Genomic DNA, 27,259 nt, shown 5'->3' on the forward strand with positions numbered 1-27,259 from the left:
ACATCCAATTGCCCATGGTGCTTCTTGGATTACCCTGCTAGGAATAAACTTCCATAGCCTCAGAATTCTGGTTTATACTGCTATACAAGTTTGAGCTCCAAGTCACCAGAGGAATTTAGTACATGGTAAGGTTCCTGCGGGGACTGTAATGTTGACAGAATTTTATGATGCAGTGGCAAAGTTTTTATGCGTATTTTAATGGCTTAGGCACACAAAGGTGTGCACTGAAGAAAAGAGGTGAACACAGATCTACACCTTCAGGCCAAGTGGCGAGACCAGGTCTGTGAGCAACCCACCCCTCTAAGGAAGTCCTCGCAGCAAACAGATATAGGAGATGTTTGTTGTGGCACAACAGGCTGCTAGCACATCAGCAAGCGTAGAATCAGGTGATCGCCTGCATCCCAGCCCCTACCAATGGTGAGATCCTTCCACTGGCTACATATACCATTTTTATTTCTCTCCATCAAATATAACAGGAACTTTAAGGTGCTTTAAGTTTCACTTACACACCTTTATTTTAGCTTCATGATTTTGACATAGTAATTGTAATAATGCCACTTGATCATCTTAATATAAATAGGACGGATTTGTGAATTTACCTGGAGAACAGCCTCAGTTGCTTTATTGTATTTTGTGTAAATAATAGCTTGCAGCTCCCGAATTGTGTCCTTGTAATGTGCCACATCTTTTTCCAAAAGCTCATGCGGTGGGGTCTCTGATAAGAGGAACTCGAGTTTCTCGATAAGCTGAAAGGCATATAGATAGATGTTCAGACATCTGATGTATACATTTAAGTAATCATTATATCTTACTGTTCACTCAAGGAGACCATACTCGCGATTAAAAGCTTGGCTTCAGCTTTGTAGACCAAAAGGAGGGAGGGGAGTAGTGTAGACCACCGTGGCAAGGGCCAAGAATATTGGGCATATCAAGGTGTGTTGGTAGATATTGTGTCTGCCCCCTGTGCCCCATGGCATCCTATTATCACCTCCAGTTGCTCTCTCAACCAAGTGAATGGCCATACATGCTGATATGCATGACCCCAGCATCAGCTGGCAATCACTCATAGAAGATGCTGCTGAAGGACAGATGATACACCTCTACAATCTCCTTCTCTGCCAGCTGTTCTGCTCCTTCAATTTGGCAACAGAGTGTAAGGCAGGAGCTGCTGAGGCTTAATTTTCCTGTCCCTGCTATCATTGCATGCCCTGTCACCCACAAACTACAAAGCAATGTAAGTATGTTTGCAAAGCAGGAGAGGTCCATATAGACCTATATCCAAACTCAAATAGATTGCAAGTGGCAGCAGAGGGATGCATTGGCGTGCGTATAAGTCAGTACATTGCTCCACCTACTGCACACCATGGATACGCCTCTGAGCCTCTTGCTTTAGGCCAACTCTTTGACCTTTGTAAATTAAAGGACTTTTGAAATCCAGTTCCATACCGGCAGGTGCTTCAACATACCAAACATGTCTACACTTCCTGTCTTTGCCATGTCCTTTTTGCTACCAAGTGGTTGGTTCGGGTGAGGGGCCACCTCTTTAGTGCTCCTCTTCACACTCCCCAGTTCTATCAAGGAAGACCTGCTCATCAGGCCTGCCTTTATCAGACTTCGTGTCCTTAAAAAAATTGAGCAAACAGTAGGATGAGGTTAGAGTTTTCAACTTTGACCAAACGTCATGTGTGACTCACTTTGACCAAATGTCATGTGTGAAGTGTGCAGCTTTATTGTCTGAAACAGCGTTAGGGATGTAAATTAGGACTGTGTCCTGCTGGGTCAGTAGAAATTTGGGCACAACATTGGACAATTTTATGATAGAACTTCCATTTCAATTCTAGGGCCTCTGCCTCCTTGACATGTATGTATTCATTGCGCTGACTGCCATGTCAGGTGATGTTGCCTTCAAAACTACCAATGGTGCCTCTTGCAAGATACTGAACATTGCACTTGAGTAGCCTCTGTACGCAGAAAGTGGAGGGGAGGAACCAACCCACTCTGCAATGGCTGCTTTCGAGGCCTCCTTTTTCAAAGAGGACAGCCTTAAATTAAATAATGCAGAATGTAAAAAAGACAACTACATGCAGAAGACTGAAGTAATTTCAAAGGAAAGCAGACGCTTTTGCCTCTTTGTGCCCAATGTGATTTCAGATGTAAACAGCAAAATATTATCACGCAAAATTCCAGATAGCCAAAGCAGGAAACGACTGTCCTGTGGTCTAATCCAATAGTTGAAGGGGATGACTCATTTCCCAACTCTCTTCAAAACTACAGGCTGATCAACAAAGCAAGAGCATAGCTGAAGGGAATTAAACCAACGCACCTTTATGAGGTTATTCACATTATTCATTGTGTATTTATTGCTTAGTACAAGAAGGTGATAAAGGCTAGAGCTGTCTCTGTGCTAGTCCTATAAATAATATGTTACAAACAGGATGCTGTCGATCAGTGTGAAGACCTCAAACTAAAGTTATGAAGAGTACTGTACTGAAAAAAGGATTCAAATTCCGGTGCAAATTTGTCTCAAGTGGCAACTCTACAGTCCAGCCATTGATTAGAATTGTGGAAGACCTAGAATGATTACTTGAAGACTATCGTAATCAAAACTAAATATTTGAACAAATGCATCCACATTATTTAACGACAATGGTGCATGGTCAACACAAGATTTTAGAGAGGGGGAAATAGCCACTACGATTCATGTATATTAGCCTTTTTCTTTAAGGCTAAAAAAGGTGTCTTTAATTAAGAATGCTCAGTGCCAGGGTTGAACTCTGAAAGGTGTGGCATGTAAACACTTGCCAAGATTGCACTGAGTGAGCCCATCATTCTCTACAGTGGTCCGAAGAGCTTTCCTTCCTAGAACATCTTGAAACATTGTAAAATCAGTGCATTTTACAACCGTTTTTCATATAAATGTGCTACAAAGCTGTAGGCCTACAGATAGTTTCAATAAAATTATGTAATTTGTGTATTTTTCAGCACAATTTCCTGAAATATTGGCTACCCACTCATATGCAGCAATCGCAAATATCATGCAATGACGAATAAGTGTCTCCTCTACACAACCAAATCAGATCTAGCCACTGCCCTTCTCTAGTTTGAGACCCTAAAATCGGCATCTATCACCCAAAACTTGACACCTCTTTTAAATCTCTGGGATGGTTCCTTGACTCTAATCTCAACATTAAATGCTACATGCAAGCTATGGTTAGGTCTGCCAGCTCCACCCTTCACAAATTCAAGAAGCTTAAACACATTCCCCCTTTCCAGAAGGAGGCAGTGAAGGTTATGGTAATCACCCGCCTGGACTAGGTCTCCTCTCTACACACTAGTATACCCAATAACGGACTAGCTACAGCAGGAGCAGTGCTACATACTTTGGGCAGATTCCTTTCAAATATTAGAAACAGGAACAAATTACCTTCGAACTTGCCTATCCAAAATGGCTCACAATCAAGGCACACTGCACATTACAAAATTGTCTGCCTCACATTTAGGAACCTCTAAACTTCAAAACACCTCACCCAGAAACGTCCCTTTTCTTGATGCTCTCTCCATTGCAGAGTTAACATTTCTCTCTCCACTCCAGTCCTCTAAACGCCACATTTCAGGAAAATGTCCATTCCTCGTTGATACTTCTATGGTAATATGGAACTCCTTTTCTCCTCACGTAAATTATGCCATATGGTAACACTTGTCAATATAATCCAACCTTCTTAAGATCCTTTATCTGCCTTCCACTTGTGTTTCAAAACTTTCTCAACAGCTGGCTGTTGCACCCACTCTGCAACAAGCTCCTACCCTTGGGTTTATCAAATGAAGTAATCTACTGCTCTCTTAGGTGCTGCTTGTGTGAGCAATTGTACCCTATATTTACTGCTACACTGTTTATATGTCACTTTTTTGAGGATGCTTAACCTATGCTGCCGGTGATCCTGAGTTTCTCACTGTGTGTGTGCATATATCGGTGTGTGTGTGTATATATATATACTAATATATATATATATATATATATATATATATATATATATATTTTTTTTTTTTCTTAGTGGTGGTCACCACAATGTAGTTATAGCTAGGTCTGCTTTTCCAAAGCAGAGTGTTTTTTGGTTTGCCAATAACTTTGGTCCCGTTTGACAAATCTTCATGAAACTTTTCCAAAAAAGTTCATCCACCTCACTCCTTCCTGGAAAATTTTGGGTTGATCTGTCAAGTGGGGGCCAAGAATAAGGGGGCGGGGGGTGTCCCAAAACACAAAATACCAATGCATTTTCCATAGACTTATTTAGACATGGCTACAGAAAAAAAAAATGCTGATCAGAATTACATCAAATGCGGCAAGAAGCTAGATCTTGGTCCACAGTGTGTTGGTGTCAATCTGTTCAGTAGTTTTTGAGAAATTAAGGGTAAAAAATGTATGCATATTTGGATGGTTGGGATCGTGGGAGTCCCACTAGCCTAATGCAAGAGCGCAAATTAAAAAATGGAGCCCTGTGATTGGTCGAGAGGCCTGTTTTTTCATGAGCCTTCACCCACTCGCAAGAGGCTCCTGTGAGTCTTGCAAGGGCGAGTGCTTTGATTGGCTGGCATATTGTATGCAACAGTTGTCAAAAAAGACACTACTTGTTAAAAATAAAAAAATAAAAAGATTTGAATGTGCTAAAGATCATACTTCCTGCACCTTTCACACTGTATTCTTTAAAGACAGGTCATCTTCTGAAGCAAAACAAGCAAATGGACATAGATTAGTATCTGGTGCACACACACTTCTATGTTAAGTCTAAATTAATATCCTGACAAAACTGTTTGTAGTAACTCAAGGATGTTTTCAGGAGTTGGTTTCTACTACGCAGAATGTTTCTACTACTGGAAAGTTTTTCTTCAGAACCAAAAAGTTCTGTTGCCATAATGAATACAACTCAAATGTTCCGTGCACACAGAGTTACTCTTTCATGCAAAGACTTATAATGTGTTCAACACCTCTACACATCTATGGTGCATTAGATGTAAATGCATTTTGTACACACTTACAACCAATAGCTGGACCTAGGCTGTACAACATTAGATAGAAAAGTACTATTGTGGTCATCTGCCACTATGTAAACTGTAAAACAAACTGGGACACTCATTGGGATGATGTTATCAATTATGTCATTTGAGATGTCATCAGTGATCTCATCATTTATGTAATTTGAGATGTCACCAATGAAGTCATAAATCATTTAATAGAACATATCATGAGCGATGTCATATGTGAGGTCAAAATCAGTGCATGGCATGGTGCAAGTTATAGTTAGTGCTGCTAACTATACCTGATGAATTTCACTTTTTTTTTTGTTCAAATCGTTAACGTTGTCACTGAAAAATTCACCTAACTATATCGTTACTTTAACCTTTGTTTTTTTCAAAGAATATATATGGGAACGCTACCTTTTTAGTTTGTATTGACTTTTTGGATTGATAGGTACATTGTTTAACTGACAAAATTGTGTTTTGAGAGTATTTGAATGCTCACATATGCAAAAAGGTGTGATGAATTCGCTGTGTACCATTATTGATTTCATAGCAATGCATATTCATCTGTTGCAATGTGTTAATGAACTAGCCCACTGGGGCAGGATGGGGACTGTCGCTCCTTTGTTTTCTTTCATTTGTCTTTTTTTGTTGATGTCATCTGCAGCTGGGGCTACAAGCATAACTTTAAATTATTGGGGAAAGTCTCATGACAACTGGAAACACAATGTGTAATAATTATGTGCTGTATGATTTAGCAATTTAATTGAAGAAACTGCCATTATGTGATGAATTATTGAATATATTAAGTTATTTAAATTATGTGTGCCTTGTTGACAGTAAATCTTTGATGTTCAAGATGCTTTTAACTCACAATAGGAAAAGAGAGAAAAAAAAGATGCACGCCATGTGATCAAGGCTGCTGATGTCGACCAAAATGAGTAATGGCAAAGAGAAATGGTGTTTGAAGAATAAACATTGAGAAGCATTGCAAGTGTCTGCAGCAACCCTTGATGTGAGGAATGGTTGTTTTGGATTGACGAGGACAAACACACACATATATATATATTTTTTTATATATATATATATATTTGCTTTTTTTTTTTAACTGTAAAAACCAATGGTTACTGGGACGTTATAGTTAGGTTCTGAATTTACTCGTACAAAACCATAGAAATTCAGCAGTTATAGTTAAAGTTATTTCAAGTAATTATAACTCACACCCTAAGGTGACTATACCTCACTCCCTCACCATGCACAGGTTTCTCATCAATAATTTTATTGCAAATGTTGCAGTGATAATATCAAAGATTTCATTAATGATATAATATGCGGAGTAATTGGTTGTGCATTGCAAAGGGTCAAATTGTAGTTACCTTAGGGGGTGAGTTATAGTTATAGTTACTTGAAATAACTCTAACTGCTAAATTTCTATAGTTTTGTAGGTTGTAGGAGTAAATTCAGAACCTAACTATAACGTCCCTCCCTTTGTTTTTTTCAGTGAATTTCTATGTTTTTCAACGTAAAGTCAAACCACCTCGAGGGGTTGGACGCAGGGCCTGGCCACACCCTCACAACCATCCAACCTCGCACAGCTTTTGGCCACAGGACCCGTCTCAGTGGATCTGTGAGTGGGTGGATGAGTGTCTGAGTGGGTCTGAAAGTGGGTGTGTGCGTCTATGAGTGGGTCTGAGTGGGTGCATGACTGCCTGAGTGGGTGTGTAAGCGAGCGCATGAGTCTCTGAGTGGATGTATGAGTGGATGAATTAGTGTATGAATGAATCTGTGAATGGTTTTAAAAAAAATGTTTTTGCCTATCCTCAACTATCTTTACATATTCAAGAATATGCGAGGACATTGCGCATGGTGAAGAAAAATCATTTTAAACCCATAATTTGACACTCAAACACCCCTATATCACATCCCTGGGGTCAGCGTAGCTCCACCTTGACCCCTTATGCCACTTATTTCTATTTTCAGCTCTGTGGATCCTCTCCCATAACATAAAATGACGGCTGTAGCTTTCTAGTCAGGTTGTGGCAAGCCAATTAGAGCACTTCTATTTATGTGCACATTCGTGAAAATTTGCGAATATTTTCAATTTATTCGCAGACAGAGATATCCAAATCTGGATTTTCCTTAATTTTTCCTAAACTACTTAAATGATTTACACCAATTATCCAAAAGCATAATCTGCGTACCGAATGTTGTTTTTCTGCACTTTTTAATGGAAACTTCTGTGAAGATTCGTCAAACAGCACCAAAGTTATAGCAATTCAAAAATGCTTTTTTCTATGGAAACATGGTCCTAACTATAACTACCTAGTGGTGACCGCCACTAGGTAGTTATAGTTTATATAGAAAAAGCATTTTTTGACTTGCCCAAGCATTTATGACTTTGGCCCCAGCTGACAAAGCTTTGCGAAATTTCCACACAAAAATTTCCGCTCATGTGAGTTGCTGTCTATAAAGTTTCAGGGTGATCTGTCAAGCAGGGACTGAGAAAGAGGAGGGGTCCCAAAACATTTTTTCCCCACTCATTTTTCACCCGAACCACTGGATGGAAATACACCCAATTTGGTAGAAAGGTAGCTCTTGGTCCAGATATCAACCTTTTTGTAAGTTGTGTAAACCCGTTGAGTAGTTTTAGAGAAATCAAAGAAAATCCACATTTGTATACAGAGATGTAAGGGATTCGCAACCACTTGCCGATCACGTGCTGAGATCTGATTGCTGGTTGACAACTCTTCAACAAGGAAGTATTGGCAGCAGCTATCTTGGGACTCTGCTGCAGCAGAGTCCCAGAAAAAAAGTTTTTAAAAAAATAAGAAAAGGGGCCAGGGTAGAGTTAGTTCTGGTGCTGGGATCCCAGGGGGAACACCCCCAGGACAAAAAAGCAATCTTTTTTTTATAGTTTCAGCTGGAGTCACAATAGATCTATGTATTCGTCCAAAATTTAAAAAGTGTTGGCTCCTGCACTTGCTTCCCCGGATCCCCGGGTGAGTCAGGTCCTGAGGGCATTTATATTTTTATTGTGGGCCACCCCCATCCCCTGCCCATCCTGCAGCTCCGGGGACCGGGGTATATTTGAAGAAAAAAAAAGGAAAGGGGGTTAGTTTCGGGCTCCAGCAGCCACAGGGACCCCCACTTCCCTGGGGCTACATGCAGAGTTGGAATGGGGTCGCACAGCCCCACTCGAGCAGCCACGGATGGCCCTGGGGACAGCCACCCCCCAGGGCCAGCTCCTGCTATGTCCCGGGGTCACCACCCCAGGACATAGCTGTTTGCTTATGCTTGGTAGGAGCTTTGGCAGCTCCCACCAAGCAAAAGCAAACAAAGTCCACTTTCTGCAAGAGAGAGCTGTCAAACAGCTCTCCCTTGCAGAAAGCAGAGTTTTCATCTGTCTTCCCTGCACGCAAATATGCATGCAGGGAAGATAGATGAAAACGTTACCTTCACATGCAGGGAGCTGCTACTTACAGCTGCTCCCTGCTTGAGGGAGCAATGATGGCTCCCACAGGTCTTGGGGAGCCGGCTACGACTACGGGGCCATGAGGCTCCCCCCGAGGTCCTGTCACTCTCTCTTGCTATCTCTCCAGAAGAGAGAGGGAGAGAGATAGTCATTACAATGGTCTTCCCATGTAATGATTACAGTATGGAAGTCACCTGTGGCATAATGGTTAAGGTCACAGACCCTCACACTGAAAGTTGATGGTTCTAGTCCAGGTGTGTCTGTGGTCATTTCCAAACTTTAATTTCTTTTAAACTTTAAAAGTTTATGGTTCATACTGAAAGGTGATCTCATTCTTTTTAATTGATAAATACATTTTTCTTTTCAATTTCTCCAGAAATTTCTTATTCTAAGTACATCATACATCAAAGCAATAAAAACTATCTCTCTCCCTCTCACTCTCTTTTTCTCTCTCTCTCAATTTCTCTTTGCCAATCTCTTTCACCCACTCACGCACGCACCCAATCAGACCCTTATGCACCCACTCCCAGCCCCACTCAGACCCTCAAGCACCCACTCACAGCCCCACTCAAAGACCAACTCAGACCCTTGTGCATCCACTCACAGACCCACTGAAACCCTCATGCACCCACTCACAGACCCACAAAGAAAGTGATGCACCCACTAAGACACTGATGCACTTACTATCACACCCACTCTCACCCCTAGATACACCCTCTCACACCTATTCTCACACCCAGAGAGACAGGCCGCGGACACCTCCCGCTGTGCACAGCCTGGGGTTGGGTGGTTAAGGGGTTTGGCCGCAGGCCAGGTCCTGCGGCCAACCGCCTCTGCGCCAGGCCAAAGGCTGTGCAGGGCAGTGGTTGGATTAACGTATAGTAAAGAAAATTACCTAAAGTAAAAAAAAACATAGAAATTCACTGAAAAAAACCAAAGGTTACAGGGACGTTATAGTTAGCAAACAGAATTTAAACAAACATAGAAATTCACTTTAAAAAAAACAAGGGTTACAGGGACTTTATAGTTAGGCTTAAATTTTATATGTACCAAACCGAAGAAATTCACTTTTTATAGTTAGAGTTATCTAAAGTAACTATAATTCGTGTCCTAAGGTAACTGTAACTCGCGACCTCACCGTGCACTGCGAATTACCCCACAAATAACAGCACCCATGACATCTTTGATAACATCATTGATGTCACTGTACATCTGCAGTAAAATAATTTATAAGATTACTGTGCATGGGGGGGTGCGAGATATAGTTCCCTTAGGGCACAAATTATAATTACTTTAGATAACTCTAACTATAACAGGGGAATTTCTATGGTTTGGTACTTTTAAAATGTGAGCCTAAATATAACATCCCTGTAACCTTTGTTTTATCCAGAGCCTCATTAGGCCCAGGGGACACCATACCCCACTGCCATTTTTTAAAGAGGAGGCGGACCATGCCATTATGGGCCACCAAGGAGCTCACCTCTGGGGCCAAAACTTACAAAAAAGGGGAGGGGTGGCCATGCACCTCTTTAGGCTCTGGGGATTCCTCCGCCCAAGGCCTTATTAGGCCATGGAGACCTCATACTCCAGGGCCCCTACTTATAATAAAGGGGAGGCGGGCCACACAGCCCCCCTCCTCGAGCCTTGTTTGGCCATGGGGACTGCACCATACTGGGCTTTTTCTTTTAAATTAAAGGGGAGAGGGCTCTGTGCCCCCTCCCTAAACCTTGCTAGCCCCTGGAGACCCCATTCCCCAGGGCCACTAATAAAATTATAGGGGAGAGGGGCTGCGCGGACCCCCTCCCCAAGCACCAGAGACCCCATTCCCCAGGGGATGCATCAATAAAAAGCTAGGTGTCCTGTTGCCCACCCAGGGCACCACCATTTATTTAGGGGGGTGGTGAGAGCCCCAAAGGCCCCGTAGACCCAGCCGACTCCCCCCAGGCAGTGGGAGCCGGCACTGCTGTCGCCCGCAGGGAGCAGCTACCACTGCTGCTCCTTCCCGGCGAGAACAATATTCTGATTTGTTTCCCTGCCCACATCAGAGCCTCCACTTCTCTTCTTAAATTGTGCAAGAAGGTGAAGACCTGGTTATTCAATTAACTATACAGCCATTGGCAGGGCTATGCACGCACACACCTGCGTCAGGATACCCTCACGGGTGATAGTGCACTTTACAAATACAAATGACATAAAATAACATAAAAGGTGTTTTGCGTTTGAGAAGTGTACTTTTCTCAGAGTGAAGAAATGCTTTGTTGCCACTTCCTTTTGAGAATGATTTGCCTCAACAGAACGTTATTAGGAGCAGTCAAAGGAAACACCCATGTAACTAAACAAACATAGGTTTTGATGCAAAGCCTCACCTTCTACTACAATCCGCAGGCTGTACATCAAAAAACAAATACATTTCAGAAACATGCAGAAACAAGAGTGATTATGCTGATTTCTCCCAGAAACCTAATAGTTGCATGACTGCTGCATACATCGATTACATTATTACTTTTGAACACATAGGAATTTGTATTGGGAGAGTATGTTTCAGGTACAAGTCATATGCTAGACAGTGCATGCTCACACCATTGGGCCATGGAGTGAGGCTGTCCATTGTGCAATGTGGCCTGCTTGTGCTCCATATCAAGGGATGACAACAGCAGCAGGCCAATCTTTGTATATGTGGTGCTGTACTGTGTTTTGCACTATGTGCAATATATTGCTGCAAATGTTGACATTTTGCTGCACACCATGAAATGTTAGCAAATGTCAGATAATGTGTCAAAGCAATTCCTTTCTTCCAGGGGTAAATGGGGGAAATCAGATGATGGGCTGACATTCTAAAGATCTCTCTTTTGGCTCACTTGTTCACAAATTTAAATGTGATGATATGATAAACTTTTTCTTGACTAAGTATTGCTGAAGCAGGTGCTTTGTGGCTTTGATATTTTTTATATTTTAGACCAGACTCCACTACATAATAACAGAGATTTCATTTTTTTCTCTAGCCAGTCCAAACGATTTGGTCTCAATACCCATGTTGTATAATGTGTGTAGTTGAAAGAAACCTAATGTCATAACCACTCTGCAAAACCTTAATCACCCAAATGTCTTTTATCATTGGCAATGACGGGAAATAGTTGAAAATATTTATTATCTGAGGGGTACAGACCAAAGGGGGGCAGAGCAGGAAGTCATTGATCTGGAGGCTGGTTTTTCCAGCAGCACAGATGGCTCTTAGAGAAAATAAAATCTTTATTTTTGCTGCAGGATGCATTGCTTTTCCAGTAGTGGACATTGGACACTGTTGACTTCTACAATAGCCATTAGATAGGACTGTAGGGAACTCTTCTCATTTCAATAGACCTACCAACTTGCAGTTGTGGTCTTACTTTTTGCACAGGATTTCATCATATGCAATCATAGTAAAAGAACAGAACTAAAGAAACCAATAAAAGGCAGATCCATGGTTTTCTGCTTTACCTGAAAAGTTCATGATGTAAGCCATAGCCAGGTGGATCTTCTGAGAGAAAGTCCAGGTTAATATCATTGAGCCTTAGGTCTCTGGAATCTTACAGAGTACTTAGAGGGAAGCCAGACCATTTCTTCTCCTAGAACATCCTTAGAATTCATTGTTCTCTCTTAGCCGAAGTTTCACAGATTTTTCTTTTGAAGACTAACAGGGATCAATTGTATCCACCTACATGAGCAGCTGAACTAGCCGCTCTTATAGAAGAGTCTGATATTTAGCAACTTTTGCATAAACCAGAGTCTATGGAGGGAGAGAGGGTTTGAATCGGGAGCCTTATTTTTCTCTTCTGGTGTTGCCTCTAAGGGTATAGGAGAAAAGAATGAGGAAGGTGTGCACAGCTGGCTCTAACCAACCATGAACTGAAATGCCAATAGTATAGTTTGGGACATATTAACTAAGATCTCAAAAATATGAAGGTTTTAGTCACTGAAGAAACCGCTTTGATGCGGACCTTCATTATCCCTTGCGTGATAACGTAATTGAAGGTCATTACAGCATACAATTAAGAAACTTCATAAGATGTTTTTTCTGGTGTTCATGCAGAGTAAGTTAGTACTCAAGCTAATATCCCCATTGGTGGGGTCATAAATAACTGAAGGAAGGACTTGTCTAGGAGAAGGACAGATGATATTTTCTGGAGCTTGCTTGGCCTTGATAACTTTCCTCCATTTTGAAAGTGGAGGTCTATCGGTAACAGGTAGAGGAGTAAGAGGTATATCCACTGGAGGTGTGCTACATACAGGGTAGCCAACTTATTTGGCTACTGCATATCTTCTGCAGCTGCAATGGGATGAAATCTTCTCAGCCAGTGGTGCTGTAGGTTGTAAAGAAAAGAAAAGCCCTCTCCCATTTCCAGTGTATTAGGCACTAGACATCTGGGTATGATACTGAGATTTTTGGCACCGAGTAAGGATTGGTCGATAAAGAATATCTTCACATTGAGTAGATAGCCTCTGATAAACTCAACATAAATGTCTCAAGATTAAGCTTCTTGAGATGAATGCCTTGCAGTTGACTCAGAGAAGTAATACCCATAGCGTGAAGCAAGGTCTGAGTGGGTCAGACTTGGCCAAACCCATGGACGGTTAGGAGGATGTTTTTTCCTCCTTTTGCCTGCTGTAATGGTGCACCCACAAGACACTTGAGCTACTATCCCATATTGCAGTAAACTCACTCCCTCACTAGCCCCTCTGTCTTTGATATAAATCTTACACCTCTTTATGGAGTGAATGTCCTGAAGGAGGAAGACACATACGCCATGCTCATTCTTTGACGTAACCCTAACAAACAGTTTTCTCTATCAGGCACACATCAAAATACATTCAAAAACATTAAACCACCACAAAAATGAGGTTCTCATAAAAAAAAAAATAGAGTTAGAAGAACGCTGCTGTACTCGGTTTATAGTCTATGACAGTAAAACATTTTAAAACAGTGGTATTTTCAGTAAAATGTAATTTGTACGTAAACTGGCTTATTTGCTGTATTTTAAAATTATACATAGAAAAGAAGATAAACATGGTGTTGTTCCAAAGAGTGAAACTCCGCGGGTTCTCCCCACTCCTATTAAAAATGTGTGTTCAGAAAGTGTTGTGGGCAACCTGCCCATGATGAAGAGGTATTCTGCTGTTTATGGATGTTGGACATAATACGTTGATGGAAAATGTAAAGTTACAAAGATTTCAAATTCTATGGCCAGACCGTATATATATTTTACATGCTCCTATAGCAGTACCACTGCACGTGCTACAGAGGCTTCATTTACATGTACTGACTGAAAGGTTGAACTGTCCTTACAGGCTTTAGAGATCACGAAGTGATAATGTGATGAAAATGTTTTACCAATAAAAATGAAGGAAGGTCTCAAACGAGTCACAGAGTGACAGCCATTCAAGCAACTACCTGTCTTCTGATGGTCGGCATGCAGCTGAACTGGTATCACCCAACTGTTTAGGCTCGCTGCTCGATATTTTAACTGAAGATACATTTCATTACAAGTTTATGAAACAAAACAGAAGGTACTCAACATGAGCATCCACTTGACCCTCTTGAGGCCTTTATCAAACTTTACAACAGAAAGGAACATGCAAACGCCGGAGATATGCACATTTTTCTCTGGTGAAAGCCCATTTGGGAAGTTTAAAGCATGAACATCCATGGAGAGTCCGCATTAAAGAAAGGTGTCTAGATAAAGTAAAGCAGGGCTGAAGTTGTGATAGTACTGTACATGAGGGATGCAGGAAATGCGTGCCTGCACTTATTCTTATGTACTTAAACTTTTCATAAAATGCAGAATTAACAAATATATTTAGGTCTTAATAAGAAACTGATGTACAAAATTTACATTCACAAAAAGTGGTCACTAATTGTGCACCAACATTTTATGAATACTACGTTTTGGGGACCGCAAAATCGTTTTGTACATCGGGCCCTGTAGGAGCTCATTTACCTTTGAGTATTCACTTCACAACCAAGAAGATGGCTCAAATATTATTCTCATTTAAGTGATACTTTTTTTTACATATACCATAAATTAAACTTCTGACAACTACTCACTCATTCTTATATTTTAGCACCTATGCTAATATCCCAACGGTTACACCTCTGACTAGAAACACGAAGCAAAGATCTCTTTTAAATCCATGATATAGGAAAGATATACATTCCATTCTCACTTTTAACGCCAGATGAATTTTCAAGTTAATGGACTGATATTCCGTTTGTTCGTTCTTCCACAAGGTAATAAATGTGTTGATTTCTTGAGGTATGGTTGGGTCAGGGCTTCCATCACACTTCATGTAACGTTTCCACTAGATAAAAAAACACAGAGCACACCAGTGTATTGTAATTCCGAATTCATAAATACAAAACATAATATACTATTACGAATAAATAGTGTATCATGTATGCTTATCTTTCCACTAGTGTTTTGGATGGCTTATAGGGAAGGGAGGGAGAGTATTAGAGGGGCCACGCAGCAGACACGCTATAGATTAGAGTTTTGTGCAAAACTGATCTCGTGCATGAGACGTATGAAACCGAGGCCACCCTGTTAAAGCGACTGAAATCAAATGACATAATACTAAAGCCATTGAAAACGAAATGGCAATAATATTTTTGGTAATTAGTTTTCAAGTGAGAGTACCAAACAGGAAATAATAGTGGGGCTCAGACAGCTCGGCAAGGAGACACTTGTAGAAAGCAGAACACCCGTAGAAAGTGGGGCACACACAAACATTTTCCGGTGGGGGAGAGATATTGGGTGGGTAGAGCAGATAGAAATGGCACAGGTCGTTAACAGGAGTGTTAACAATTTACATGTCAAAATGCACTATGAGGAATGGTGCGCTGAGATGGGGTTGTTGCCTGCAAACAAAAAGAGCGAGAAACATGAGTTTATGGACTACTCATATTGTGTAAAGAGGGAGCTGGCAAGCAGAAGATTGTAAATAAGGGCTGTCATCCATGCACTGAATTACAATTGATTTAAGCTGATGTTAAGATAATGCGAGATTTGCCTTAATGTATTAAAATACAGAGTCCAGTGAAAATGAATTATTATTCATTGTCAACTAAATGAAACTGCAAATACATTATTCTAAAGCTCTGATACCAAAACATTCTGTACAGAATTAAAATAATATTTTTACAAATAAAAAACATACTTTAGCATTTGCTCTTATTTCACTTTTCCATTTCTCTGCAGCAGAAAATTTGTCCCCAGAAAGCAGCTGCAGTTCTGCCAGTTCTTCTTCTCTGTGCTCTAGTTCCTGTTTAAAACAAATAACACAACGATAAGTCGCAAAATAGTACAGGTAGTCTGTAGTAGTTGGTGCTGATATCCTCCACCTCTGCATAGATAGATTTTATTTGTCTGACTCTTGTGCATCTCTCTGTGCCCTGGACCGAACTATGGATTTCCTTTACTTTTTGCCTTCTACGATCTGGCCTCTAAGGGATGGCTATGCGGGCTTGTTTTAATTTTAGCTCTTACAACATTTCTCCCCTACTGGAAAGTGTAAAGCATGAATATTGGGTTCCATCGCCCGGCCAGGATAAAGTTATTCACTTTACAAGCAAGGCTTCTTGGTACAGAAACTGTTTTCTTTTTACTGATTTCCATAAATTAGTACAATAGCAAAGTAAAAGTCGGTAAAATTAATATTTAAAGTGCTCCTGCAGACCTTTAATATAAGGAGAAAGGTAAGGGATTGGGGGTGCTAGGACAAGAGGAGGGAGAATAGGCTCCAATTCTTTTTGTGATGGTATTTTATTTCTGCAACTAATTAAGAGTAGTATTAAATTATGTTATCCTTGCTGCCTCTGGGCTCTGCTTCTCTGAAAAGCAAGCACTGTTCCTGAAAAATCGCAGCGCAGTGTTTCCTTTCACAGATAATAGTCCTCTTGGCACTATGAAACAAAGCAGCTCTTTTTGAGTTCGGATCCAAGCTTATTCCCAAGCTTGATAAAGCAGGACAGACATGGAAATGTGCTACTCAGGGAACATGAGTATACAGCTCCGCCTTGGGTTAAAGAGATATTGAAACAATATCCTGATCGAGGGCACCAGTATTTCCATTCAGAGCTGATCATAAAGCTCTTCTGCAATGTTCACCTTCGTTGGGGGCTCCTCCAATCAGACCACATAGACTCCCTATGATCAGCTCATATGAGTGTGAGGAAAAAACATACACCCTTCCTGAGCTGGTTCAAATCAGTCTGAGTAAAGAGATTTGTGGCACCCAGAAAGCAGTACACCTCTCTTGCAGATCAGACAGAAAAAGGGAGAGGTGCTGAGGGTACTCATGAAGAGGCCTACAATTATATGCGGGAAGAGGTCTGGAAAGTCCGACCCATAGGAACACTGAACCCTCTACAGCCTAATTCGGGGTTAGGGTGGAGTGGGGGGCGTGAGATACACAAATTGTGGGCCCTCAGGTTAGCACCGACCTCAACAGAGTTGCCCAAAAGCCCTCCATCATTTTTTGTTGACTCATTTATGTGGAATCTAAAATGGATTTCACTATCAACTCTTGTCAATGCTCACAGTCTTATACACAATCTATGACACCCTTTTTGCAGGGTCATCTCCAAACCTTTTGCCTTCCTCCACCTATTTTTCTGACCTCTTTTTGTTGCATTTAGGACTCTGAGCTCTTTACCACTGTTGATCAGTGCTAAAGTGTATGTGCTCTCCCTTCTAAACTTGGTATGATTAGCATACACCTAATTGGCATGTTTAATTTACCTGTAAGTCCCTTGTACAGTGGTATCCCTATACCCAGGGACTGTAAATTAAATGCTACTAGTGGGCCTGCAGCACCGCGTGTGCAACCCACAAAAGTAGCCTTTCAAACCTGTCCCAAGCCTGCCACTGCAGAGCCTCCATGCACAGTTTACTGCCAGAGGGACTGGCATTTAAATCTACTTGCCAGGCATGGAACTCCGGTTTTACTACATATAAATCACCCCTATGGTAGGCCCTAGCTAGCCCTCTGGGCAGAGTGCTGTGTATGTAAAAGGTAGGACATATGTCTTTATGTACTACATGTCCTAACAATGACAAACAGCCTATTTGGTTCCTCACTACTGTGAGTGCTGCCTCTCTCATAGGATTGCATTGGAAATGCCCTAACATATGTCTTAGTGGTATTGTCCAATCTAATTTTGTGGAGACTGTGCAAAATGAGTATAAGTACAAGGGGCTGCCCCCCACAAGTTTAGACACTGAGTGGACACTGACACCAGATGCTGCTGCAAGGACTTACCAGGAACTGCCATTGGAACTGTCCTGCTGATGTGCTGACCTGTGGCCTGGTAGGTCACAAGAAGGACTGCCACTTGGTGCCATGACCCCTAAAAGGTGGCCTGCTGCTTGTCCTCCAGACCTGAGTGCCCCCAGTTGTTCTCCAGGGGCTGGGTGATGTGCCTCCTTTCCCCCTGCTGTCTTCTATGGTTAGCCGCTTGGAAAGTGCTATAGTTTTTTTTTTTGTTTGTTTTTTTTTAAGCGCTGTGGGCAACTGACCAGAAGCGTGAGGAGTGTTTCAATCTTTCAGCCTCAGCACAGAGGAAACGATGTGTTCACCTAACCAGTACTTGGATAGTGCTCTAATCCCACTTTTTGGTCCCTTTGCACAAACTAGTATAAGAAGAGAGTCTAGATGTCTTATTTTCTAGTATGTGAGGAGCTCTGTGGTGCCTCCAGGGGCAGAGTGGAACGCTAGTAGAGCGCTCCTGGCTCCCTGGTCCCTGCATGTGATGAGCGCTTCACCTTTGGCACCTGGAAGCGCACTGTGTACCTGTAGCGGTGCGCCACCCCCTCTCCTTTACGCAAGAAGAGTGGAGGGGAGGCTGCCGGCCGCATCTATCTCAGCACAAGAAAATGGGCTCAACTGTTAGTGCCCCCCAGGGACCAGCCGACACCCATTGTCTGGAGTCGGAGCAGCGACGACGGCTGCGCTTGGTTACCTTGTGTTTCCGTGTTGACGTGACACCGCCTGGGTGAGTGACCACATTGGTCCCCTCGACCAGGAGCACTCCTTGGCAGTGGGAAGGGATGAGCTGTACAGTAAAGGCAGCCACACTGCGTGTCTGTGGACGGCTGCATTGAATTGCTTCCCACGTAGGGGAACCCAGTGAGGTCCTCCGGCCGATTCTGCTGTGTGCTTTTCCACCCCTCGGTTCGCCATACCTGATGGGGCACTCACATAAACTCAGGACCCGGTTGGTGGCAGTTTGAAGTGGATCTTTCCACTGAGGTCCCGACGAGGATGTTCCCTTTCATTGGACCAATAGGACTACCGTATTCACCCCAGTAGGTGTGCAGTTGCATCTGCTCCATTCATCGTGGGCATTTACTACAAGAGGAGCGCAGGAGCTCCCATGCTGACAAACATATCTCACACGTACATCACAACGTCTGTCGCCCCATCATGTGTTGACCCGCTCGACTCATCAACGCTGCTGGAACATAAAGAATCAACACCTCGCAACCTCACCTCCGCTGCCTCTGTAAGGAGCAGACACCTCACCTCCCGTGCATAACAGTAAGGAAATTACACCTCACCTCCTATGTAGCAGTACAGAACCGCCGCCACACCAGCTCCAGCGACGCCTCACCTCCCTGACTCCGTACCACGTCTTTGACTCTGCCTCATTTTTAGGGTACTGTACCTGGGGTCCGTGCGACTCTGTGACCGGCAGCGCACTCTCTCACAAGAGGTGTCAGACTGTTGGGAACGACTGTCACGACGCTGTGAAAGCACCAGTTGGAACCAGTGTATCTCTAAGCACTTTATTGGGACGTAGGGCCAGATGTAGGAAGATTCCAATTTGCGACTTGCAAATTGCTAGTCAGAGCGACTCGCAATTTGTGAGTCGCAAACTGGAATGTAGGATGGTGTCCCTTACACCAACTGCGACTCGCAAGGGGGTTGCAAAGGCCCACCTCATTAATATTCATTAGGTGGGTCGCAATTTGCGACCCCCTTGCGAGTGGCGGCTTTCAAAGGGATGGTGGCCTGCTGCAGACAGCAGACCACCATGTCTGTGACTGCTTTTTAATAAAGCAGTTTTTTTTTTTTTTGTAATGCAGCCCGTTTTCCTTAACGGAAAACGAGATGCATTACAAAAACGAAAAATGAAACGTTTTTGTTTCATTTTTTCAGAACAGGCAGTGGTCCATAGGACCACTGCCTGCTCTGAAAAAAATGTTTGCAGTCCCATTCACAAAGGGGAAGGGGTCCCATGGGGACCCCTTCCCTTTTGCGAAAGGGTTACTACCCATTTCAAATGGGTGCAAACTGCGACTGGTTTGCGACCACGTTCGCGGTCACAAAGCAATCTGGGATTGCACTGCAACTCACAATTAGGAAGGGTATTCCTCTTCCTAATTACGACTCGCAAACCCGTTTTGCGATTCGGTAACCAGGTTACTGAATCGCAAAACTGATTTTGTGCATTGCATAGTGCAGTTTGCACGTCGCAAACAGCGGCGTGCAAACTGTTTCCTACATCTGGCCCATAATCTTTTAAATTTCATATCATTGCTTGTGTATGTTGGATTTTTGTTATTTTGGTCTTGCTTTACTTAGATAAATTTTAGCTATTTTCTAAACTGGTGTGGTGTCCATTTATAGTGTTTTCACTGTGTTACTGTATGTTGGTACAAATACGTAACGCATTGCCTCTGAGATAAGCCTGAGCAGGGGTTATCTTATGAGTGTGACTCCCTTACCCTGACTGGAGTGAGGGTTCCTACTTCGACAGGGCGTAAACTGACTGCCAACTACAGACCTCATGTCTAACACTGTATAAAAAAACACATATCTTGAATGCATTGTTGCTGATCTTAGGCCCTTTATGCGGTTTGTTGACATTTCTATTGGCCCGTTGATTGTTGTTGAGGAATTATCAATTGCTAAGCGCCTGATTTAGATATTGGCGGATATCCCATTCATCAAAATCTAAATCCCATTTGATATAATAGGATTTATATTTAAGTGGACAGGATATCTGTCACCGTTGTGATGGAGTAACCCCTCTGCCAATATCTAAATCAGGCTCTAAATTTGTGTAAAATCCTGAGGAAACAATGCCTGTGTACATAGTTTGCAGCACTGTTTTACTATCCTTTGCCTGTACATAGGTAGAGACAACAAATTCTGTTGGTTTGTTTCATACATTCTTTCTCCATTTCATTTGGCGTGAGAGGTGCTGCCTTCTCTTTTCAGTGTCTGCTGAATCCATTTGCCACAACTACTCCATCACATTTTATTGACATTACCTTTGGTAGTGATATACACTCCTTATGCATTTAACACCAGGGTCCAAGCTGTCATCTGGAGGTTGGCTCGGATTAGACTTCCAATTGTGCCCCTGTGCAGCCTGGAACCTATATGCTCTCTCTCTCACCCGTCTGTTTCACTATGCTCCTCCATGTTGCGGATGTCCTCATGAGCTTCTCCTTCCACATTGCTTTCTCCCTCAAGTGCTGCTTTTCCCCGCCCACTGCCAGATGCTAGACCCCACCCAGCTGCCCTTTCTCACCCTCCCAATCCTTGTTGCTGCCCCACCTGCAGTCTGTTTTTCATTTATTATTTTTTCAGAGTATCAACTAGTCTGCCTTAAAAGTGCTTTTGCGCTACTTCTATCTCGAATCTGTCCATAAAAAAAATACACCTGTGTATTTTTGTAGGCACTGATACTAACAGAGCATGCATGTGTCAACAAAATGAAGTAGCTTCCTCAACAAGCCTTTTTCATTTTTCATACTTTTTAAATTTTAGCCATGCTGCCTACTACCTTGTCAATTCTATACTGCATGATTTAAAGACAGTGGCAAGGTAAATAGATCTTAAGGGTGAGACATACTGGCTTTGCCAATGATTGTTTTAATGTGAGTATCTCCACCTATCAACTGCAAACAGTAAAAGCCTAAATGAGATTCTCTTAATTCAAAGGTAGTTTATGAGATCAGGGAATCCCTCCACCCCCATTAATTTTTACAGTTACTATTATGCATAGATGTGGCTACACTAAACAATATACTCATGATAATGTGTAAGATTAGATAGAAGCAAACGCACCTTTGCTTCAAGTCGTTCTCTCTCTTCTTTAGCCAGCCGCTCCCTTTCCAGACGTTCAGCCTCTAACTTCTCAGCAAGCAAGTGAGCCTCCTCTAGGATGCAAAAAGTAGTATGGCATCACTTAATGCAAAGACAATGACTTCAAATAGATAAAGCATCCATGCACTCATAATTAAATGAGTTTGCTCATAAAGAGCATCAATGGTAGTGAATAACTGTTGTGGCCCCTGAAATTGTGGGAGGTATTGATTAACTGTGTTTTAGTACAGAGTGTTTGTTAACATTTTCCATTTATTTTGATGGGGTGGTACTCATAATCTTGAAGGACGGTTGATGTGGGTGTTTTGCCTTTTTCTGCTCTGTTGAATATTTCATTATTTTCATAAGGGGGAGATGTGTTGTGGTCTCTTGCTGTGCATTCTCCCCACTACCTTAATGTTGCATGCTCCTCAGCTAGTGAGCGAGGTTATTGTATGGTTGGAAGGTTCAAAGTGTTTGAGCTTGGATGAGGGTCTACCCTTTATCCGGCCCTCTCTGCGTAGTCGAATAGCTAATGGCTCCATTACCAGCACGAAGAGTGGGGGGAGCGGGCACCCTTGTCAGGTTCCTCGACTCACTGATAAAAAGGAGGAGAGGAGAGAGCACAGGCAGATCTGGGAAGATGGGTTCGTGTAAAGTAACCCAGTGTATGTGAGTAGCCGCTTCTCGAAACCCATACAGATGAGTACAAGAAAAAGATAATCCCACAACATCATATTGAATGCTTTCTCCAGGTCCCATATAATACAGGCAGCATTTGGTAAACTGCCCTGGAGCTGGTCCTGCTTGTAAAAGAATCGCTGTATGTTCTGGGAGGTAGTCGGGGCCAGGACAAACCCATTCTGGTCTGTGTGTATTAATTCGGGGATGACATGGAAGTATCTACTGGAGAGGATCTTTCACAGGATTTTATAGTCAGCCCTAAGAATGGCAATGGGCCTGTTATAATTTAGGGATAGAAACCTGGAGAAACTCCCAAAGAGAATGTGGAAGTTTGCCAACGTGGCAGGCAGCTTCATTCATCTCAGTGAGACGTGGTGCTAATAGCGAGGAGAAAGTAGGGTAATACTCCAGCTGGAGTCTCTTGAGTCCAGGGGTTTGATATGAGCTAGATCGTGGATTGCTTGTGCCACCTCTGGTGTTGTGCTGTGGGCATCCAAGGCCGTTCTAATGGCAGCAGGAATGTATGGGAGGGTCACCGCTGCCAAAAAGGCATGTGTTGCTCCGAGCGAGCCATCTGAAGGAGTCTGGTAAAAAGAGCAGTAATAGGTGTGGAATTCCCACAGCATCTCATCCTGGGAGCGTACTATTGTGCCTCAGCCATCAGTCTGGGGCCAGCAGTGGCTTCCGGACTGATTAGCCAGGCAAGTGATCAGACAGATTTATTCCCTTCTCTGTGCACCTTGACCACATAGGCCGTGAAGTTAAACTGTTGCAAGCACTCGAGAAGAGGGGTATAGGTAGTTTTCACTTCAATGTAGGCTGGGGTAACTGCAGGGTCAAATTCTGCCCTTTTCTCCAGCTCACGTTGTTTGGTCTCTTCTATCTCCCTATCCAGTGTTTTACGATCTCCCATATACAGGCTCCCCTCGTCAACACCTTGAAGGTGTCCCAAACTAGGGTTCTGGTGATGCATGAATTATAGTTTTCAGAAAAATAATGCCGGATATGAGTCTCCTGCGTTGCACGGAAAACTGTCTCATTTAGGCAGTGGGAAGGTTAGTGATATGTAGCTGTCGGAGGATGCAGCGGCAGCCTTCTCAGGTTTACCATGTGGGCATAACGATCTGAGATGTTGCCAGTGAGGTAATCTGAGTGATGTATGAGGGGTACCACGGTGTTGGAACAGAGGAAACAATGCAGCCGGACAAATAAATTATGGGGTATAGAGTGGAAGGAGTAGAGTTTAGCTCTGGGGTGCTTTCATTTCTAGGCCTCTACTACCGACCAGTGGTGCACCCAGCTCCAGAGTATGGGGGGGTGGGGGGTTTTATGCTAGTAAAGTATGGGATCGTCCAAGTCTGGGTCTAGTATACAGTTATAGTCGCCTCCGAGCATCCATGGTACCTCGGTTTTGGGAACTAGTTTGGCAGAGAAAGCGTCTTGGAAGGTACCCTGCTCTGCATTCGGGGCTTAGATGCTCCCTATGAGTATGGTTGGCTGTCCAGACGGACCTCAAGAAGTACATATCTGTCATCTTTGTATACAATGGTGCCTTTTTCCTGAAAGGGGACACCTGGTGTGACCCATATTAGGGCACCTCGTGCGTATGCCTAGTAGGTTTGTGGCACGCTTAAGTAATCGCCCCAGTTCTTTGGCTATCAAATGGGATTCTTGTAGGAGGACTATGTGTGCCTGTTGACATTTGGCATAAAAGCAGACTGCGTAGTGTTTTTTGGCCTTGTGCATTCCTTGCACATTCAGGGTGAGGTATCTAATGTCAGAGATGGGGGCCATGGTGTTGGTAGTGAGCAACACCAAAGGCACATGGAAGTGAAGGACTTGGGGAAACCCCCAACCCCCTGGGCCGCCCAGTCCAAGCCACACTACGTGTGTAAGGTCTGCCTGCTGCAGTTAAATGTGGGGGTGGGTTGTTTGAGGGGCAAGTAAACTGGGCAAAACATGGCGGGGGAACAACATGAAGAGCCTACCACAACCAGTAGTACATTCAGACTGAGCATAGTTAAAAAGTGATTCCATAGAGTAATGAGGGGGTGTGACCTAGTCCAAAGTTGTAGCATGGCATCCAGTGTGCACTGTCTAACGAGGGATGAGGCATGTCAGACCCAGCAAGGCTAGGGTGGGGTCACTGTGGACCCTGCTCTGAGTGGCATGAGCAAATAAACATAGGTCGCTCAGTGGGCCCTGATAGGTATGTCGTGTCTGGAGCTGTAGGGGTGGGGAAGGGTACCAAGAGGGATGAGACCGTGGAGGGTGAGTATGTGCCAAGGATCATACTAGTGTCTGCATCCACAGTGGCTTGTATACTCTGTTGGGCATGTCAAAAGAACAGCTGTAAAAGTGTAAAGATAATGCAAGGGTGCGTAGTGCAGGTTAGAGCCATGTAGCGTCTGAACTAGGTGGAGGACAATCAGACGTGTTTATCTGCTGTTTGTTGGGTCGCTAGTGGGAGAGTCTGTGAGTCTTGGTGAGTGTCATCGGAGATGATGGAATCATCCACAGATGTAAAGATGTGCGGGCCATTCTCATTACCTGTGGTCACTGCTGTGGTTCCCAGGTTGGCTTCAATAATTTGTTCAAGACCGGGGATGGGGTCAAGGAGGGACGGGGTCAATCTCCACACGCGCCCTTCTCTTGCAATGGCAGTGGGTGAGGTAGGTCCAGGGGAGATCCGGATTGTGTCATTGGGAGGTCTCCATTGTGTTGGTCCATCCAGTCCCAGGCGTCTTTAGGGTCCGTGAAGAACGTGGAAGTCTAATTTGAGATTACGTTAAGGCGGTCAAGGAATAGTAATGAGTACTGGATCCTTAACTGGCGTAGGTGGCATTTGAATACTGCAAAGGATTAGTGTTGTCGTTGTAAGTGCATATGTACTCCAGGGATAGCATGATGGTCTTGTCTTCTATATGTAGTGGGCCTGCCTGTTTGGCTGTGCCGCAGTCCTGGAAATGTAAGAGTTTAGCAATTATGGGGTGCACCTGGGGGGGGCGGTGAGCTGGCACCCGATGTGCCCTCTCAAAGGAGTAGAAGAGGGTGAGATCTGTTGGTGCGGTGGATGTATTAAGCCAAGTCTCCAGGTAGGTGAGAGGGTCTTGTCCTTCGATGCCCTCCAAAGATTTGCACTTTACTTTTTTTAGATCGTCCTTCTGCATCTTCTGCATGGTCTTCAAGATGTTTGACCCAGTCCTGTAGGTCGCAGATCGGCGGCTGGGGCTGTAAGGTAGCCAGGGTCTTTTCTCTTTCAGAAACCTCTATCTGACCCATGACAGCCATTTAGCGCATGCCCCAGTTGGGTGCAGAGTGTGGCCCACCTTGCGGGAACCGATTGCTAGACTCCATTGTGGCGGGACAGGTCCGAAGTACAGCATAGGGATCTAGGACTCATTCTGGGGCTCTGTGATGGTTGTGGTTCTCCCACGCAGTCAGAATAGAGGCAGCCTGGTGAGTCGAGACGAGCCGTGAAACATCCGGGTACTTGGACAGCAGGGCCAGATATGCAGTGTGGCCAGCAGCCATCAGCGGCTGTGGAGGGGGTCAGCGCTGACTAGCAGACAGGTGGTGGTCGCTAGGTACTATTCTGCGCCATTATACCGGGTCTCTGATCCCGATGTTTGTTGATTGTGCAGGATGGTAGATGAAGAGTTAGCGAGAGGAGTCCTCCTCGCTGGCTTGGCCACACCCCCCTCTCAGACATTATCCATTTTGACCAGTATGTTCAAGAATAATGTTATCCCTTTGGTGTAGGACTTTAACAAAGACCTGAGGAGGTAGACACTCGTACATTTTTGTGATCAACAGGACTTTCCCCAACAACTCTGGTTCCCACGTACTCCATGCAATAAACTGGCCATGGTGTTGGAGTCCAGCTGTACCTGTCTTTATTAACCAGTCGTCCAGTTAGAAACAGATGTAGATCTTTTTTCATTGGTGGAAAGGTGCGACCACAGCGATGTATTTTGAGAATGTCCTTAGAGCAGATTTCAGTCTTAATAGTAAAACACCATACTGATAAAGGGTCTGGTCTATTATAAGAAAGTGCATTATTATTTGGGGTTGGTGACTGCCCACCTGAAAGAATAATAACACTTCTTGTCAGGGTGAACTCTCAAAGTCACTAAATAAACTCGAGCTCAACTCCATAGTAGCTGTGACACAGAGCAGGCAGAGAATGTGTGGAGTATTTATGCAGCACTGAAAGAGTAATAAAGTCAAAACACCAAGGGCCAGATGTATCATCACGGCCCTTTGCGATTCGGAAATAGCGATTTTTAGGAAATCGCTATTTCCGACTCGCAAAGTGCCATGTATCACACTTGCGAATCGGTAATAGTGATTTCTTAAAAATCGCAAATGCTATTACTGAATCGCAAATTGCGATACCGGCCCCATTCGCAGCTATGGGCCTGTTGGCCCATATCTGTGAATTTTTTGCATTTCCAAAATTGCGATTTCTGAACCAGAAGTGCTCCCCACTTTCAGCTGGGGGGGGGGGGAAAATCACATGTTAGACTTGGCATGGTCTCCCCAAACGTTTTGACTCTGTTTCCCAGGCTGTTTATGTGTGCTGGACTCTGTTTTTGCTGTTTTTGATACTCTGGGCACTTTACCACTGCTATCCAGTGCTAAAGTGCAGGTGCTCCTATGTAAAAAGTATGTGTAATTGGCTTTCCATGATTGGCATATTTGATTTACTAGTAAGTCCGTAGTACAGTGCACTAGAGGTGCCCAGGGCCTGTAAATGAGATGCTACTAGTGGGCCTGCAGCACTTGTCGTGCCACCCACATTAGTAGCCCTGTAGACATGGCTCAGGCCTGCCACTGCAGTGTCTGTGTGTGCAGTTTTAAACTGGCAGTTCGACTTCGCAAGAGTACCCACTTGCTGGGCTCAAACCTTCCCTTTTCTTACATGTAAGGCACCCCTAAGGTAGGCCTTATGTA

At 43.5% G+C, this 27,259-nt stretch overlaps 1 protein-coding gene across 2 annotated transcripts in view; it reads right to left on the reverse strand.

Annotated features, from left to right (window-relative positions):
* The window catches only part of DNAI7 (dynein axonemal intermediate chain 7), a 342,681-nt gene that overhangs the window by 251,516 nt on the left and 63,906 nt on the right, over nt 1–27,259 (reverse strand). Inside the window, exons 3-6 of one of the 2 annotated variants that reach the window (XM_069228583.1) lie at nt 21,602–21,693; nt 15,680–15,784; nt 14,690–14,824; nt 600–746 (exon numbers count right to left, since the gene is read on the reverse strand). In XM_069228583.1, the coding sequence (XP_069084684.1) occupies nt 600–746; nt 14,690–14,824; nt 15,680–15,784; nt 21,602–21,693 (479 nt within the window). The remainder of the gene's footprint in view (nt 1–599; nt 747–14,689; nt 14,825–15,679; nt 15,785–21,601; nt 21,694–27,259) is intronic. The other variant, XM_069228584.1, reaches the window with a different exon arrangement.

This window comes from Pleurodeles waltl, chromosome 4_1, assembly GCF_031143425.1.
Source record: "Pleurodeles waltl isolate 20211129_DDA chromosome 4_1, aPleWal1.hap1.20221129, whole genome shotgun sequence".
NCBI lineage: Eukaryota > Metazoa > Chordata > Amphibia > Caudata > Salamandridae > Pleurodeles > Pleurodeles waltl.